This window comes from Vulpes vulpes, chromosome 3, assembly GCF_048418805.1.
Source record: "Vulpes vulpes isolate BD-2025 chromosome 3, VulVul3, whole genome shotgun sequence".
Taxonomy (NCBI): domain Eukaryota; kingdom Metazoa; phylum Chordata; class Mammalia; order Carnivora; family Canidae; genus Vulpes; species Vulpes vulpes.
In genome coordinates this window covers 147,017,355-147,034,722 of record NC_132782.1, presented here as the reverse complement: position 1 = coordinate 147,034,722, position 17,368 = coordinate 147,017,355, and the positions used below count along the sequence as shown (strand labels likewise).

Below are 17,368 nucleotides of genomic sequence, written 5' to 3'. Positions count from 1 at the left end.
TTATAGTCATACTTACACTGATACAGTTTTAGAGTTTACAAAGCATTTTTATAAACCTTATTTGATATGCAAAAAATTAGTCTAAAGGAATTTACTAAGTAATTCATTCAACCAACACAAATCAAAATTATGAAATCAATAAATTAACTCTGAAAGATAATTAGTACTAATATTTTCAACCCAATAAAGGGAATTAAAGTATTACAGTAAACGTTTGGCAATGAACAACATATGCTTAAGCAAAAAAATTACAAAAATCAAGAAAACAGATGGTACAATACTGTAATATCTGTACTGTACAGCTTGCTATTGTAATCCCGGGATGAAAATGTGGGTGTTGCTAACCCTGGTATAAAACATAATGAATTATTTCAAAAGAAGAGCAAAGACTTTTATAACTAACATGGAAAGGGCTACTTTGTGTTCTATCCGGAAAAGTAGTTTGAAATACAAATTCCAAAATTATATTCTATTCAAAGTGTATATAAGTATGTAAAAAAGATTCTCAATTATTTTATTTTTTTTTATTTTTTTTTTTTAATTTTTATTTATTTATGATAGGAACACAGTGAGAGAGAGAGGCAGAGACACAGGCAGAGGGAGAAGCAGGCTCCATGCACCGGGAGCCCGACATGGGATTCGATCCCGGATCTCCAGGATCGCGCCCTGGGCCAAAGGCAGGCGCCAAACCGCTGCGCCACCCAGGGATCCCGATTCTCAATTATTTTAATATTCTTAATATAGTCATACTTACTTAAATTTGTTTTTTTACCCTAGTCTCATGTTTATATTTCTTCTACATGTATCTGGTCCATAATGTCTATCTTTTTCTATTCCATTTGTGACTTTTCCCATCAGAATTTCCTAATTTGGCATATACTTTCCCAACATATTTAAAAAATGTAAATCGTGCTAACCCCATAAGTATCTATTTCAAATAAAGCAAACCCACAGTTTTTATCTTTTTATTCCATCAGAAAGCACATTAATGACCTACTCACTTAATAATCACATGAAACAGTAGAAATCTATGTGAAATTCCCCACATTAAGATTTTGTATTATTTTAAATCAGTATTTCTTAAGATTACTTGGTAAACATTTTAGGAACACTACAGTCTATTTTCAAGTTTAAAAAATTCACCTAAGAACCACTGAATAGCTTAAAATAAAAATTTATAATGATAATAATATAACAGTATAGAAGTTTCAGAAAAGAAGAAAAGCACATACTAGAAAAAAAAAGTACTCAAATTTCTACCACTCATAATTATTATCATTTTTAAAATATTCATTTCCAAATACTTTCCAACTCTGTAACTTATCTTTTCATTCACTGAACATGGTCTTTTCCAGAGAGATAAAATTTTTAATTTTGATGAAGTTCAACTTATCATTTTTTTTCTTTTAAAGATTATGCTTTTGGTGTCAGGTCTAAGAAAGTTTTTTCCTACTCCTACATCCCGAAAATTTCCTTCAATTTTTTTCTTTCTAAAAGTTTTATACTTTTAAGTTGTACATTTAACTTCCTGATCCATTTTGAGTTAATTTTTGTATGAGGTGTGAAACAGGTTGAGGCTCATTTGTGTGTGTGTGTGTATGTGTATGTCTGTGTCTGTGTATACCCAATTACTACAGTAACATTTATAGAAAAGGCTATATTTTCTCCATCAAATTACTTATATCTTTATCAAAATTCAGTTGAACACATTGTAGGAACCCATTTTTAGGTTTTCTGGTCTGTTTCATTGATCTATGCTCGCCAATATCACATAGTCGAAATTACTATAGCTATGTAAGTATCAAAATCAGGTAAACTGATTCCTATCACTTGTTTTTCAAAGTTATTTTAGTCATTCTAATTCCTTTACCTTTCCATAAAAAGTTTAGAATGCCTTTTCTGCTTATACCTACAGAAAATTCTGCAAGATTTTGATAGGAATTGCATTAGTCCTATATATTAATTTGGAGAGAACTGAAATGTTATTATGTTGAATATCCTAATTCATGAATGTGCTATGTCTTTCCATTTATTTCGATCTTTGATTTTTTTCATCAGTGTTTTACAGTATTCAGCATACAAGTTCTGTGCAAGTATTGTTAGACATACCTAATTATTTCATCTTTCTAAGTGATTAAAAATAGTATATTTTTAAATTTTGGTGTCCATGGGTTCACTGTAGTATATATAAATTTGATTGATTTTTGCATGTTTATCTAACATACTATATGGCCTTACTAACCTCACTTTTTACTTCTAAGAGATTTTTTTTGTGGATTCTTTGGGATTACCTACAGAGGTAAAATAGAGAGTTTTCTTATTTTTTTCATCTTTTTTCACCTTATTGCACTAGCTACACTGCCCAGCACTATGTTGGCATGAGAAGAGATGGTGGGCATCCTTGTGTCATTACCTCTCTTGGGGAGAAATTATTCAGTTTTTCACCATTAAGCATAAAGTTAGCTGTTAGTTTTTATTTGATTTTCTTTATAAATAATGGAAGTTCTCTATGCCTATTTTTCTGAGGTGGTTTGTTTTGTTTTGTTCATGAATGGATGTTGAACTTGGCCAAACTTGGCTAAAACTTTTTCCCCATTAACTGATATATGATAGTTGATATATTTTTCTTTTGTCTTTTCATATGGTAAACTACATTAAATGATTTTGAGCAAGCCTTGTATCCCTGGAATAAGCACCATTTGCTCATTGTATATAGTTATTTTCACATACTGAATTCTATCTACTAACATTCTGTTAAGGATTATTATGCGTATATTCATGAGGGATACTGGTGGTCAGTTTTCTTTTTTGGTACTGTCTTTGCTTTTGGTATCAAGGTACTTTAACTTTATGAAATAAATGGGGAGGTGTTCCTTTTATTTTCTAGAAGAAACAATAAAATTGTAAATGTTTGGGAGAAGGAATGTTTCCTTCTTTCTGCTTACTTTAGGTTTATTTTGCTCTTGTTTTTCTTAGATCTTGAGAGGGGGAACCTCAGACTGTTGATCTGAGGATTTTCCTTTTTTCCAAAATATGCATTTAGTACTAAAAATTTCGCTCTCAGCATTGCTTTAGCTGTGTCCCACAAATTTTGGTAGGTTCTACTTTTATTTAAATTCACTTTTTTTCTCCTTGATATTATGTCTTTGATCTGTAGATTTCCTAGAAGTTTGTTGCTTAGTTTTCAAGTTTTGGGGATTGTAGTCTTATTTTTCTGTAGTCAAAGAATACACCCTGTATGATTCAAATAGTTTTAAATTTGTTGAAATTTGTTCTATGAAACAGGAAATGACGTACATATGATTGGACATTTGAATGTCTATTCTGATGTTGCTGGTGGAGTTAGGTTCTGTTGGTTGATAGGGTTGTAGAGTTTTCCTCTGATTACTTTTGATATGATAATTCTTTGCCCATCCTTTTATTTTCAACGTGCCTATATCATTGTGTTTGAAGTTTCAGGTAGACAACATATACTTGGGCTATATTTTTAAATCCTCTTTGCCATATCTATCTTTCAATTGGTACATTTAAGCCATTTAAGTTTAATATAAATTTTAATGTAATTACTGATAGAAAAGGACAACTCTGCCATTTTATGTTTTCTATTTGTTTTCTCTTTTTGTTTTCATATTCTTACTTTCCTACTACTTAAAGAATTTGAGAACTCCATTTATATTCTATAGTGTTTTTTGTGCATTCTATTTTTTAGAACTTTCTTACACACACATAGTCAAATGATGTCACCAATTTACTCATTAAAATGAAGTGTAAAAAAATAAATAAATAAAAAATAAAATGAAGTGTAAAAGACTTACCTTTCTTTATAGCTCTGCCTTTTTAATAATTTTAAGTATTTTATACATATATTTAGATCAGTGTTATGATTTATCAGATATATTATTCACCAATATCTTCTGTAATTTCGTTAGCTGCCTTTCATTTTGTTGATAGTTTCCTTTGCTGCACAGAAGCTATTTAGTTTAGTTAATATTTGCTTTACATACTTAAGGGCTTCTATGTCAAATGCATAAATATTTACAAATGCTACATACTCTTGCTGGATTGACCCTTTTATCATTATAATGACTTTTGACTTAAAGTCTATTTTTGTATATATATATACCTACCCCATTTTTCTTTTGGTCTCTATTTGGATGAAATACCTGTTTCCATTTGCCTGGAATATCTATTCTTTTCATTTTTCAGTATATTTTCTGTTGTTCACATCAATTAATTTATATTATTCTATCTTCTCTTTTCCCTCATTCTTTAATCTTCACCCACCATTCTGCTGTTAAGTTCATCTACAGAGCTTCTTATTTTGGTTATTGTATCTTTGAGTTCTCAAATGAGCATGTTTCTTTTTCTCTATTACATAGTTGAAGCTTTCTATTTGTACATGTTTCAAGTATGTTTATAATTAATCACTGAAGCATTTTAATGATAGCTGCATTAAAAAAATTTATCAGGAAGGGCAGCCCTGGTGGCTCAGCGGTTTAGCACCGCCTTCAGTCCAGGGCGTGATCCTGGAGACCCAGGATCAAGTCCCACGTCAGGCTCCCGGCATGGAGCCTGCTTCTCCCTCTGCCTGTGTCTCTGCCTCTTTCTTTCTCTCTCTCATGAATAAATAAATTAAATATTTTTTTAAAAAATGTGGTGAGAGGGCGCTTGGGTGGCTCAATCCAGTTAAGTGTCTGCCTTCCACTCAGGTCATGATCCCGGGGTCCTGGGATCAGGTCCTATGTCTGGCCGGAGCTCCCATGGGGAGTCTGCTTCTGCCTCTGCCCCTCCCCCTACTCATGCAAGCTCTCTCTCTCTCTCTCTCTCTCTCTCTCTCTCAAATAAAGTAAATATTTAAAAACAATTATCAGAAAGTTTTAAACAGTGAAAGCATCTCAGGATTAACATCTATTGATTGTCTCTTCATTCAGTTTAAGATCTTCCTAGTTCTTTGTATGTTGAGTGTCTATTGATTGAAACCTAGGCATTTTTGTATTATGTTCTAAAACTTTCAATATCATTTAAACCTTCTGTTTTAGCTGGCTTTCTCTGATATTGTTCCAGCAGGGGCAATGGATGTCACTATCTTGTTACCAGGGGGACGTAGAAGGATGTCACTATCTCCCTCCAGGAGGAGGTAGAGGTTCAGACTTACCACCATTCAAGCCTCTATTAACCTCCAAGGTGGGGGGTGGGCTTCTCATTAATTCTGGGTAGAAGTGGGAATTTCCACTTTCATGTGGTCTTTATTGACATGGCTATGAGAATGGCCTTGTTACAGCTCGGAAATAGCAAAAGTTCTGTGACATCATCCCAGTGAGTAACTGGATTGCCTCATTAGAGCTTCATGAGGATGGAAGTCTAGGCTTTCAACTCAATCTATGATGGCTGGCTTGGGTGGAAATGGAACCAAAGTTTTTTTTTTTTTTTTCCATTGTTTTAACTGGAATAGAATGGTTATTGTCTGAAAGCCAACTGTCTTACTAGAATGAACCTTTCTTGGTTGTTTGGACAGAGAGAGCAGGTACTTTAATATTTTGTTTTTGGTTAAATCCTTTGGTTTTTAGGTTACTAACTTCTTTAGCTTTAATTTTAGGATATAAAAAAATGAAACAAAAACAGCAAAATAGGGAATTCATTCACCACTGCATCATTGCTCAAATTGTGACTGTCCTAGCCAGTCAGCCTCTGCTCTTCAACACTCGGTCTTTTTATGTATGTTTCACATATAATGTCCAAGGAATTTATATAAGACATAATATATACAGGCATACTTTGTTTTATTATACTTTGCTTTATTGTACTACATAAAATCTGCATTTTTTACAAATTAAAGGTTGTGGTAACCCTCCATTAAGCAAGTGTATTGATGCCATTTTTACCCATACCATTTGCCCACAACCACCTGTATGTCACATTTTGGTAATTCTCACCACATTTCAAATTTTTTTCATTACTTTATTTGTTACGGTGATCTGTGATCAGTGACTATAATTCACTGTAAACTCAGATGATGGTTAGCACTTTTTAGCAATAAAAAGTATACATACTACAATACATATACTTTATACATACTACTATAATATTACACACTTAATGGATTATAGTATAAACTTAAATTTTATATGAATTGGAAATATTTATTTGAGTTACTTTATTTTTTTTTAATTTTTTATTTATTTATGATAGTCACAGAGAGAGAGAGAGAGGGAGGCAGAGACACAGGCGGAGGGAGAAGCAGGCTCCATGCACCGGGAGCCTGATGTGGGATTCGATCCCGGATCTCCAGGATCGCGCCCTGGGCCAAAGGCAGGCACGAAACCGCTGCGCCACCCAGGGATCCCTTGAGTTACTTTAATACAATATTTGCTTTATTGTGTTGGTTTGATATGAAAACTACAATATCTCTAAGGTATGCCTGTAGTATTATATAATACATTATATCACAAAAAAATAACTATATAACACATATAATGTACAGGAAATTGAATTATACTTTGCAAGAGAAATATCTAATCTATCTTCCTAGAAGCAGAATTCTGTGTCCTGAATTTTTAACAAAATGTTCATTAAGTGTGTTCTCTCTGTACTGTAATAGTTTCTACTTAGTCGTAAATTTCTAAAACTATTTATGTTTTTGTATAATATCATTTTGTATATTAGTGCTCAAAAAATCTCTTTATTGTAGCTATTATTTTCTTATATCAATTGAAATGGTTCTTATTTTGCCATTTAATGTTTTGTGTGATAAATTCTATATTAAGACTAATTTTAAGTCTTTAGCTTTATTCTACATATATATATTTTAAGATTTTATTTATTTATTCATGACAGACACACACAGAGAGAGAGAGAGAGAGAGAGAGAGAGAGGCAGAGACACAGGCAGAGGGAGAAGCAGGCTCCATGCAGGGAGCCTGACGTGGGACTGGACTTTGGGTGTCCAGGATCACACTCCAGGCTGAAGGTGGCGCTAAACCGCTGGGCCACCCGGGCTGCCCTACTTATATATTTACTTAGCATTTTACTTTTAGTTTTTCGGTATTACCTTAATTTTTGGACTTTTCTTCCTAATAGCCATCTTGAAATTGGTTTTTACACTTATAATAAATTTACAATTATTTATATTTACTTATAATCATATCACATTCACAAATGTAAATATATAGTAATTTTTATCAACATAGTCTTACTTTTGACAATGTCTTGTGATTTTTTTATATATCATATAGGTTATATTTTCTTCTTTATCTTTCTTTTATTTTTAAAAGCAAAAATATAAATTCTACAATATGTCATCTGCATTATCTATTAAGCATAAGTTTACTTTCAAAGATCTACTTGGTCATTATATTTATGCATTTTTTTTAATTTATTCATGAGAGACACAGAGAGAGAGAGAGAAAGGCAGAGACACAGGCAGAGGGAGAAGCAGGCTCCATGCTGGGAGCCTGACATGGGACTTGATCCCAAGACCCCAGAATCAGGCCCTGTGCTGAAGGCGGCACTAAACCATTGAGCCACCTGGGCTGCCTGCATTTTTCTTTTTGATACTTACACTGGAATTAAGAAAAAAAAAACTGATGCTGAATGTTTGATCTAAAAATCTCTATTTTGGGGTAAGAGCTAAAATGGCAGAGCGGTAGGAAGAACCTAGGCTTGCCTCTCCCTCAAACACAGCTAGATAAATACCAAATCATTCTGAATACATAAGAAATCTGAGGACTGACAGAACGAATTGCACAATGAGAGAGAAGAGGCCACATCGTGGAAGGCAGGAGGTACAGAGATGTAGCTGGGTAGAAAGGGATTGAGGGTGCTGTGGAGGGGAGGGAGCCCTAGTCAGAGAAGGAGAGAGAGAGAGAGAGAGAGAGAGAGAGGAGCACACAGGGAATCACACAAGGAAAATATTTTCCCAAAGCCATTGATGGGGAAAACAAGAGGGGCTGATTTTCGTGAGTTTTTAAAAACAGCAGGTCTGTGGTATGGCCAGTGTGGAGCCCTGAGGGTGCTGCAGTGCTCCAGTGGAGAAGGAGGGCAGATAGCCTGGGCGCAGACTATAATTTGAGCATCCCTGGGGACACAGTGGGAAAGGGGGCTCCTCCTTCTTGAAGCACATGTAAGAAGGGTGGCATTGCCTCTCCAGGGACAAAGGAGCCAGTGGGCACCATTTTTCTTGCCGCCCCTCAGCCGGGGCATGGAGACACCTGCTGAAGGCAGCTAATCTGGACACTAGCTTCTTGCTGTGCTTTACTCCAAACTTCATACCCATGTACTTTGATACAACCGCCCATCTGGAACAAACATGCATCAGTCCTAGAGCATCAAGACCCTGCTCCAGAGGACCAACACAGATCCCCACCATGCCAGGTCCCTAAAGTTTGGAGTTTTAAAACTCAGCTGGCCTGGCTGGGATAGAATCCAAGGTGTACTGTGATGCTGGGCAGGCAGGTGGCCAGGACACAGACAGAATGAAGGCAGCAATCTAAGGGACAACTGGATTGCAAGAGGGGAGATTATTTGCTCTTCTGGGAGGCCTTCTTGATGAGCAGCAGATGCAAACTCCCCTCTATGAGGACTAGGAAGCTGGCTGGTCCCATTTCCCTCACCCTGCTCTTCAGCATAAACTAAAAATGACTGTGCAACAAGCTGCTTCAGTAAGCAGCACAGTACCAACACTGGTGGCCTAAACTGCTTACAGCAAATCACAACCCCCTGGGCTCTACTGGTACTGCTTTTCTTGGGCAGGTATGCCTGAGACCCAGGGCAGTGGGCTCCTCCCCTAGGAGAACAGCACTAACCCCCCAAATGCACATCTACTGACCATATAGTTCTGCAAAGTTTCAGCTCTAATGGAAATAGCATCAGGTCTCTTTTAACAAGCAGAACAGAGCATATCTAGTTAAAATTCACCATACTCTCTGGTCAAGGTTTAAATACTCCGCACTTCAGGCAAGAGGAAACTGCAGAGGGATGACCTGAGGGAAAGAGCAGCCACAACACAGCAATAAAGTGCACACAACATATACCAGAGACACTTCCTGAAGCATCAGGCCCTGGACATATATGACCTTTTCTATATAAAGCCATTACTCTCAGGAGCATGAAACATAATAGATTTTCCTAACATACAGAAGAAGACAAAGACCTAGACAAAATACCAACACCAACCAACTCATCCCAAAAGAAAGAACAAGAAAAGGTCATAACCAGAGATCTAATTTAAAAAAGTATAAGTTAAACACCTAATCCAGAATTTAAAGCAACAATCATAATGATACTAGCCAGGCTTTGGGAAAATATAGAAGATACCAGAAAGTCCCATAATGCAGAAATAAAAGATCTTAAAAATTAGGCTGCTTAAATATTAAAAAGAAAAAAAACTACAACTGAGATGTACAACAGCTAGATGTAATGATCACAAGGTTGGAAGAAGCAAAGGAACAAATAAGTGATACAGTAGATAAAATTATGGAAAATAATGAAGCTAAAAGAAGAGGGAAAGAAAAATATTGGATCACAAATGTAGACTTAAGGAACTCAGTGACTCCGTAAAGTGTAATAAAATTTGTATCATATGAGTCCCAGAATAAGAAGAGGAAAGGGAGAAGAGGTTTATTTGAGGAATTTATAGCTAAAAATTTCCTCAATCTGGGAAGGAAACAGATCCAAATTGAGGAGACACAGAGAATTTCCATCAAAATTAACAAAAGCAGGCTAACAACAAGACATATCATATCTAAATTTACAAAATATAGAGATAAAGAAAAAATCCTAAAAGCAGCAAGAAGTGAAGTCCCTGACTTACAAAGGAAGACAAATAAGATTAACAGCAGATTTCTCCACAGAAACTTGGCAGACCAGAAGAAAGTAGTAAGATATATCAACACTGAATGGGAAAAATCTACAGCCAAGAAGACTCTATCTAGCAAGGCTTCAGGCTATCACTCAGAAGAGAAGGACAGTTTCCCAAACAACAAAAACTAAAGAAGTTTGTGACCACTAAACTAGCCCTGCAAGAAATACTAAAGGGGACTCTTTGAGTAAGAAAGACAGATAAAAAGTGACAAGGACTAGAGAAGAATAGAGAAAATCTCCAGAAACAAACAAAAAACAAGTAATAAGATGACACTAAATTCATATTTATCAATAATTTTTCTGAATGTAAATGGACTAAATGCTTCAATCAAAAGACATACGGTATCAGAATGGAAAAAAAAAACCAAGGACCATCTATATGCTGCATATAAGAGACTCATTTTAGATCTAAAGACACCTGTAGTTTTTTTTTTTAATGTGCCTATTGAAAGTGAGGGGATGGAGAAATATTTACCATGCGAATGGATATCAAAAGACAGCTGGAGTAGCAATATTTATTTCAAACAAACTAGATTTTAAGCCAAAGACTATAACAAGAGATGAAGAAGGGCACTATATCATAATAAAGTCGTCTATCCAATAAGAACCTCCAACAACTGTAGGGATGCCTGGGTGGCTCAATGGTTGAGTGTCTGCCTTTGGCTCAGGATGTGATCCTGGGTCCAGGGATCAAGTTCCACATCCTTCTGCCTATGTCTCTGCCTCTCTCTGTGTGTCTCTCATGAATAAATAAATAAAATATTTAAAAAAAAGAACATCTAACAATTATAAATATTTATGCACCCAATTTGAGAGCATCCAAATATATAAATCAACAAAAAACAAACAAAAAGGAACTCTGATAAAATGCAATACTAATAGAGGACTTTAACATCCCACTTACCGCAATGGACAAATTAAGCAGAAAATCAACAAGGAAACAATGGCTTTGAATGACACACTGGACCAAATGGACTTCACAGATATATTCAGAACATTTCATCCAAAAGCAAGGGAATACGCAGTCTTTTCAAGTGCATATAGTTACATTCTCCAGAAAAGATGACATACTATGTCAAAAATAAGACCTCAACAAGTACAAAAAGATTAAGATCACATCATGCATACTTTCTGATCACAACACTATAAAACTTAAAGTCAATCACAAAAAATTTGGAAAGACCACAAATACTTGGAGGCTAAAGAATATCCTACTGCAGAATGAATGAGTCAATCAAGAGATTTAAAAAGAACTTAAAAAATACATGGAAAAAAATGAAAATGAAAATGTAAGAATCTAAAAACCTTTGGGATGTAGCAAAAGTAGTCATAAGAAGTATATAGCAATATAGGCCTACCCAAGGAAGCAAGAAAAATCCCAAATATGCAACCTAACATTACACCTAAAAGAGCTAGCAAAAGAACAACAAATGAAGCCTAAAGCCAACAGAAGGGAAACAAAAAACATTAGAGTAGAAATAAATGATACAGAAACAAATTAAAAAGTAGAATATATTTATGAAATCGGGGGATAATTCTTTGAAAGAATTGATAAAATTGATTAATCCCAAGCCATGTTTATCAAAAAGAGAAAGAACTTAAATAAACAAAATCACTAATGAGAGAGAAGAAATCAAAATCACACCACAGAAATAGAAACAATCATGAGAATATTATGAAAAATTATATGCCAACAAATTGGACAACCTGGAAGAAATACATAAATTCTTATCTATTGTTAGCATATAAACTTGTTTAATTAAAAGAGAAAGATGTAGAAAACTTTAACAGACTGATAACCAGCAAAGAAATTGAATCAGTCATCAAAAATCTCCTGAAAAACTAACGTCCAGGACTGAATGGCTTCCCAGGGGAATTCTATCAAATATTTAAAGAGTTAATATCTATTCTTCTCAAACTCTTCCAAAAAAGAAAAGAGAAAGAAGAGAAAGAAAAAAGAAGTGGAAGGAAAACTTCCAAACTCATTCTATGATTTATCATTATCATTATCTTGTTCATTTTCATTATCTTGATTCTGAATTCAGCCAGAGATTCCGATAAAAACGAGAACTACAGGCCAATCTTTGATGAACATGGATATAGAAATTCTCAACAAAATACCAGCAAATTCAATCCAACAGAACATTAAAAGAATCATTCACCACGATCAAGTAGAATTTATTTCTACTTGAATTTTTATCAACGTGAAACACCACATTAATAAAAGAAAGAATAAGAACCATATGATCCTCTCAACAGACGTAGAAAAAGCATTTGACAAGTCACAGCACCCATTCTTGATAGAAACCCTCAACAAAGTAAGGACAGAGGAACAAATTTCAACTCATAAAGTCTATACTTTAAAGACCAACAGCTAATATCATCCTCAATGGGGAAAAAACCAAAAGCTTTTCCTCTCTAGTCAGGAATAAGACAAAGATGTCCACTCTCACCACTGTTAGACTAGAGATATTTTCAACCTTTTTTTTTAAGATTTTATTTTTTTATTCATGAGAGATACAGATAGAAAGGCAGAAACACAGGCAGAGAGAGAGGCAGAGAGAGAGAAGCAGGCTCCATGCAGGGAGCCTGACATGGGTCTTGATCCTGGGTCTCCAGGATCACACCCTAGGCCGAAGGCAGGCGCCAAACCGCTGAGCTACCCAGGCGTCCCTATTTTCAACCTTTTATTTTAAATTAAAATTTATCTCTCTTGGCTTAAAAATATACTGAAGTTAATATCATCTCACTTTAAAAAAAAATCACCCATTAATCTTATTTCTGGCAGTTAAGGCATTGTCTTTCCTCTGTCCAAAATTTTCTCAGAAACTTTCTATACTTGGTAATTACATATTAACCCTCTATAGTTCCTGAAACTTACTGAAATTCCAAAGAAACAACAATCTCTGCAACAGAAGTTTTCAAAATAGTTTTGTTTCCATGATAATTGTCCTTGACTTTTAAAAATCTCCTTCATTTTTTAAATGATTATTTTCCCTTAAACTAAGTGATACAAAGCGTCTCTGAAATCCCAGCTTCATGACTGACTATATGACAGATAGTGGGTAAAATCTTCAACCTTATTATATTTTATTTTCTTCTGTGAAATAAGATCTTTTTATATCAAACAACATGGTGAAGAAGGCATATTTTGTCAGAAAGTCCATCCCTACCTGGCCCAAGCCTTCATCTCTTTTGTCATATGTTACTACTTCAGTTTCTTTTCTTTAGAATTTAAGACAATCTGGCATTAGGCTGGGGTTTTTTGTTTTGGTTTGTTTTTTCTGCTTACATGTTTCCTTGCTGTGCCTTCCCACTGAACTTTAAGAGAGTAGAACCTTTGTCGGTATTATTTACCTCTGAGTACAGGATAATCTAGTTCACATATTAGGTGACCAATATACATGCATGGTAAAGAAATGAAGGAATAAAATACATAAAGTGCCTACCACAATGACTTTGACTGTCTTCTACACTGTCTTCTTCTTTGCCACTATGGTCTGCCTGTATCAACTCTAATAACATCATTCTGGCCTACAGATAATTGATTTCTCTGCTCTAATCTGTCTCCTAACCCCTTTTAATTTGCTGGCAAAATACTGGATTAATTTCTTTTAAAAAAACTTAGTCAATAAAATTTATCCATAGAGCACCAACTATAATAGAAAAACTCTAATTTCCTTCCCAAATAACTACAATAGATCTTCATTGCATTCATTAAGAAGTCTAAACTCCTTAGTATGTCATCCAAGTTTCTTTTCATACCGCCACTAACTTCCAATTAATTCCTTAAATGAACATCAGTCATTTTGATTGTCCTTAAAAAAGTCAAGTATGTTAAAAAAAAAAAAAAAGTCAAAGATCTTCTACCTTTGATCATACCATAATACCCAAGTAGAATATGTAAATGAAATTTTTGTTTTCGGGCCCCGGTTAAGACATTCAGAATTCAATACTACTTCATTTTTTTATTTCTCTAAAATTTGTAACTATTATTTCAAAATCACTAATGTGCCCATAACTTTTTATAAGTAATTGTATGCAGCTATAAAGTTTTCTAACTTCCTAATCTCCATGCATAATCACTGTGTATCTTCATATATCCTTTCAAATGTGATAACTGTTCAACGGAATTTCAATTTTTCATCGTCAATGCATATATATAAAATATGTAAATATATTTATAAATACTTAGAATATTATAAATACTGTTCTGCAACATACATTTTTTACTTCCAATATCTTGTAATGGAGTTTTCTAACACCAGCAAAGCTCATCACCTCTTTTAAACTCTTATGTCATTTATTTGCTATAATACTCATGTCATAAAGCATTTTTTTTATTTTTATCTATCCATTTAAGTCTTTTGTAATGTTCAAATAGGTCTCAATCACTTCTTTCAGCATTTAAAAAAAATCAACAAAATCAACATGATTTCAACATGCCATATCACCATATTAATCATTATTAATTTAATATCTTTATTCACTTCAATTAATATTCTAAATTGTCCTTTAAGGCACTGAACTACTTCCCAATGGAATCCCTGAAATATGGAAAATCTGAAAAAATTTAGAGATCCACTGTCTTTTAAAAAACAAATATTTTGAATCAACGAAAAACTTCAAGAGTAACAAAATGAAAATACCAAGTTGGAAGAATAGAAGATTAAATTAAAATATCAATTGTATTTCTATACATTAGTAACAAAGAATCCAAAAATAAATTTAAGAAAATAATTCCATTCACAGTATCAAAATGAATAAAATACGCAGAAATAAATTTTAACAAAGTAAGTACAAAACTTGCACAATAAAAACCATAAAAAAAGGGATACTCAGTGGTTGAGCATCTGCCTTTGGCTCAGTTTGTGATCCTGGGGTTCCAGGATCCAGTCCCACATCGGGCTTTCTGCAAGAACCCTGCCTCTCCCTCTGCCTATGTCTCTGCCTCTCTCTCTCTCTCTCTCTGTCTCTCATAAATAAATAAATAAAATCTTTTAAAAAAAGAAAACCATAAAACAATGCTGAGAAAATTAAAGAATATCTAAATACAGAGTCAGTTCAAATTCAAGAATAAGAATATTAACTATTGTAAAGATGGCAATCTCCACAAACTGATTTATAAGTTCAATGGAATCTTTATTACTATCCCAGCAAGAATCATTGCAGAAATTTACAAGCTGATCCTAAAATTCATTTGTAAATGCAAGGGATTCTGAATAGCCAAAGCAATATTGAAAAAAAAGAGCAAAATTGGAGGATTCACACTTCCCCATTTCAAAACTTAACTACAAAGCTACCTACAATAATGAGACTGCATGCTACTGACATAAGGATAAATATATAGACCACTGGAATAAAACTGAGAGTCCAGAAATTAAGATTACATTTTATGGCAACTTTATTTCTGACAAAGATACCCAGACAATTCACCTGAGAAAGAATAACCTTTTCAATAAATGGGAGTGGTATAATTGAATATCTACATGCAAAAAAAAAAAAAAAATGAAGTTAGATCCTTACTTCATACCACATATAAAAATTCATTCAAAATAAAACATAGGTCTAAATTTCAGCTAAAATTATGAAACTCCTAGGAAAAAACTCAGAAAGAATCTCCTGGGAAAAAACACAGAAAGTCTTCTGACCTTAGGCAGAGTTCTCAGAAACAATATAAAAAGCATGATCCATAAAAGAAAAAATTCATAACCTGGATGTCTTTAAAACTCAAAATTTTCCGGCTCTAAAAGAGGCCATAAAGAAAGTGAAAAGATAAGTTAGAGGTTGAGAAAAAAATATTTGCAATGCATGTATTGTTAAAAGACTATATCCATATATCTACTCTCACAACTCAATAATAAGACAATAACCCACTTTCAAAATAAGCAAAAAATTTATATAGACAGTTGACAAAAATACATGCATACGTAATAAGAAGATTAAAAATGCTCATCATCATACTCATTAGGGAAATAAAGTTAAAACCAAAATAAAATACCACTCTCTACCTACTATAATGTCTATAGTGTAAAACAGAAAAAAAATACTAAGTGTTTGCAAGGACATACAGAAACTAGAACCCTCATGCATTTATTGTTTCTATTACTTAGAGAGCAATTTAGTTTCTTTCAAGATTAAGCACAAACTTACCATACATACCAATTGTACTCCTAAGAATCTACCCAAGAAAACTGAAAACATATGTCAACACAAAATCATGTAAGTAGGTGTCCTTACAGCATCATTCATAATAGCAAAAACTGACAATAATCTAAATATCCACCAACTGATGAATAGGCAAAAAAAATGTGGTATATTCATGTAATGGGAAATTACTCAGCAATCAAAAGTGACTAACTCTTGATACATGCTACAACATAAATAAGCCTCAAACACAACACACACAGCCACATAAGCCTGCGTATTGCATGATTTGATTCATACAAAATGTTTATGAAAGCAAATTTGTAGAAACAGAAACCAGACCAATAGTACTTAAGACTGGGGGTGGGAGTCGAGAATAATTGCAAAGAGGGAAGAGGGAATAAAGGTAAAGAGGGAAACTTTTGGAGTAGTGGAAATTTCTAACACTGGAATGTGGAGATGGTTATACAGCACTAAAATTTACTAAAATTATTAAATGATACATAAAAAATGAGTGAATTTTATATAAGCTATATCTCGTTAAAGTTATTAAAACATAATATAGACCAAAAATATATTTGTTTCTCTCCAATTTGATATGTTTAGGCTCAGCAATTTCTATGCAGTAGGCATATAAATGTCTATAAATTCTCAGATATAAGGTATTACTAATGTATTTACTAGTTTATGAAATTTTAGATAAATGATACAGTATATATTAGTTCATATAACAGGTTTATCTAAAATGGAACTCTAATGAATCTAATTACCTTTTTCAAAGCAGGGCAGAAATTAAAGAAAAGTCGGTGATTACATGCTTTGAATCTTTCGGGAAGATGCCAGTTCTGAATTATTTCTTCATCAGAAATCACATGATAATCCAGTGCTTTAAGAGGCCATATACTGTTGACAAGAACATGTCTGTATCCTTTTTTAAGGCTCACTGGACAATCGAACATGGTGAGCGCAATGAGACTTGGACAAGCAGATAACATACATATATTCTTTAACTTTACAAATCCATTGTCATGAAGATAGAGGAGTTTTAGTTTCTTCAATCCACTCCAAAATTTGGTATCTGGTAGACTCTTTATCTGAAATTATTATTAATAATAACATCCTAAATACAAATATTAATTTTCTATGAATTGCATGGAAACTACAAAAACATTAAACATCTCCTAAATTTCAATATTTTCTGAAATGGCAAATTTCTCATTAATAAACCAAAAAAGAATCTCTATACAATGGTGAGTGGAGTAAAAACATAAGACACTGCTCATCTAGAACAGGTTATCATTATTAGTACAATTAAATGAATAGAAATATATACTTTGTTCAGTAAAAATTCCTCTGTAGTAGAC

The 17,368-nt window shown here is 33.6% G+C and overlaps 1 protein-coding gene across 5 annotated transcripts in view; it reads right to left on the bottom strand.

The window, feature by feature from the left end:
* LRRIQ3 (leucine rich repeats and IQ motif containing 3) overlaps positions 1-17,368 on the bottom strand; it is a 176,485-nt gene that overhangs the window by 138,373 nt on the left and 20,744 nt on the right. For 3 of the 5 annotated variants that reach the window (XM_072754873.1, XM_026018080.2, XM_026018079.2), the window contains exon 3: positions 16,775-17,098. The exons of the other annotated variants lie outside the window; for them this stretch is intronic. In XM_072754873.1, coding sequence (XP_072610974.1) covers positions 16,775-17,098 — 324 coding nt within the window. The remainder of the gene's footprint in view (positions 1-16,774; positions 17,099-17,368) is intronic. 5 annotated transcript variants of the gene reach the window in all.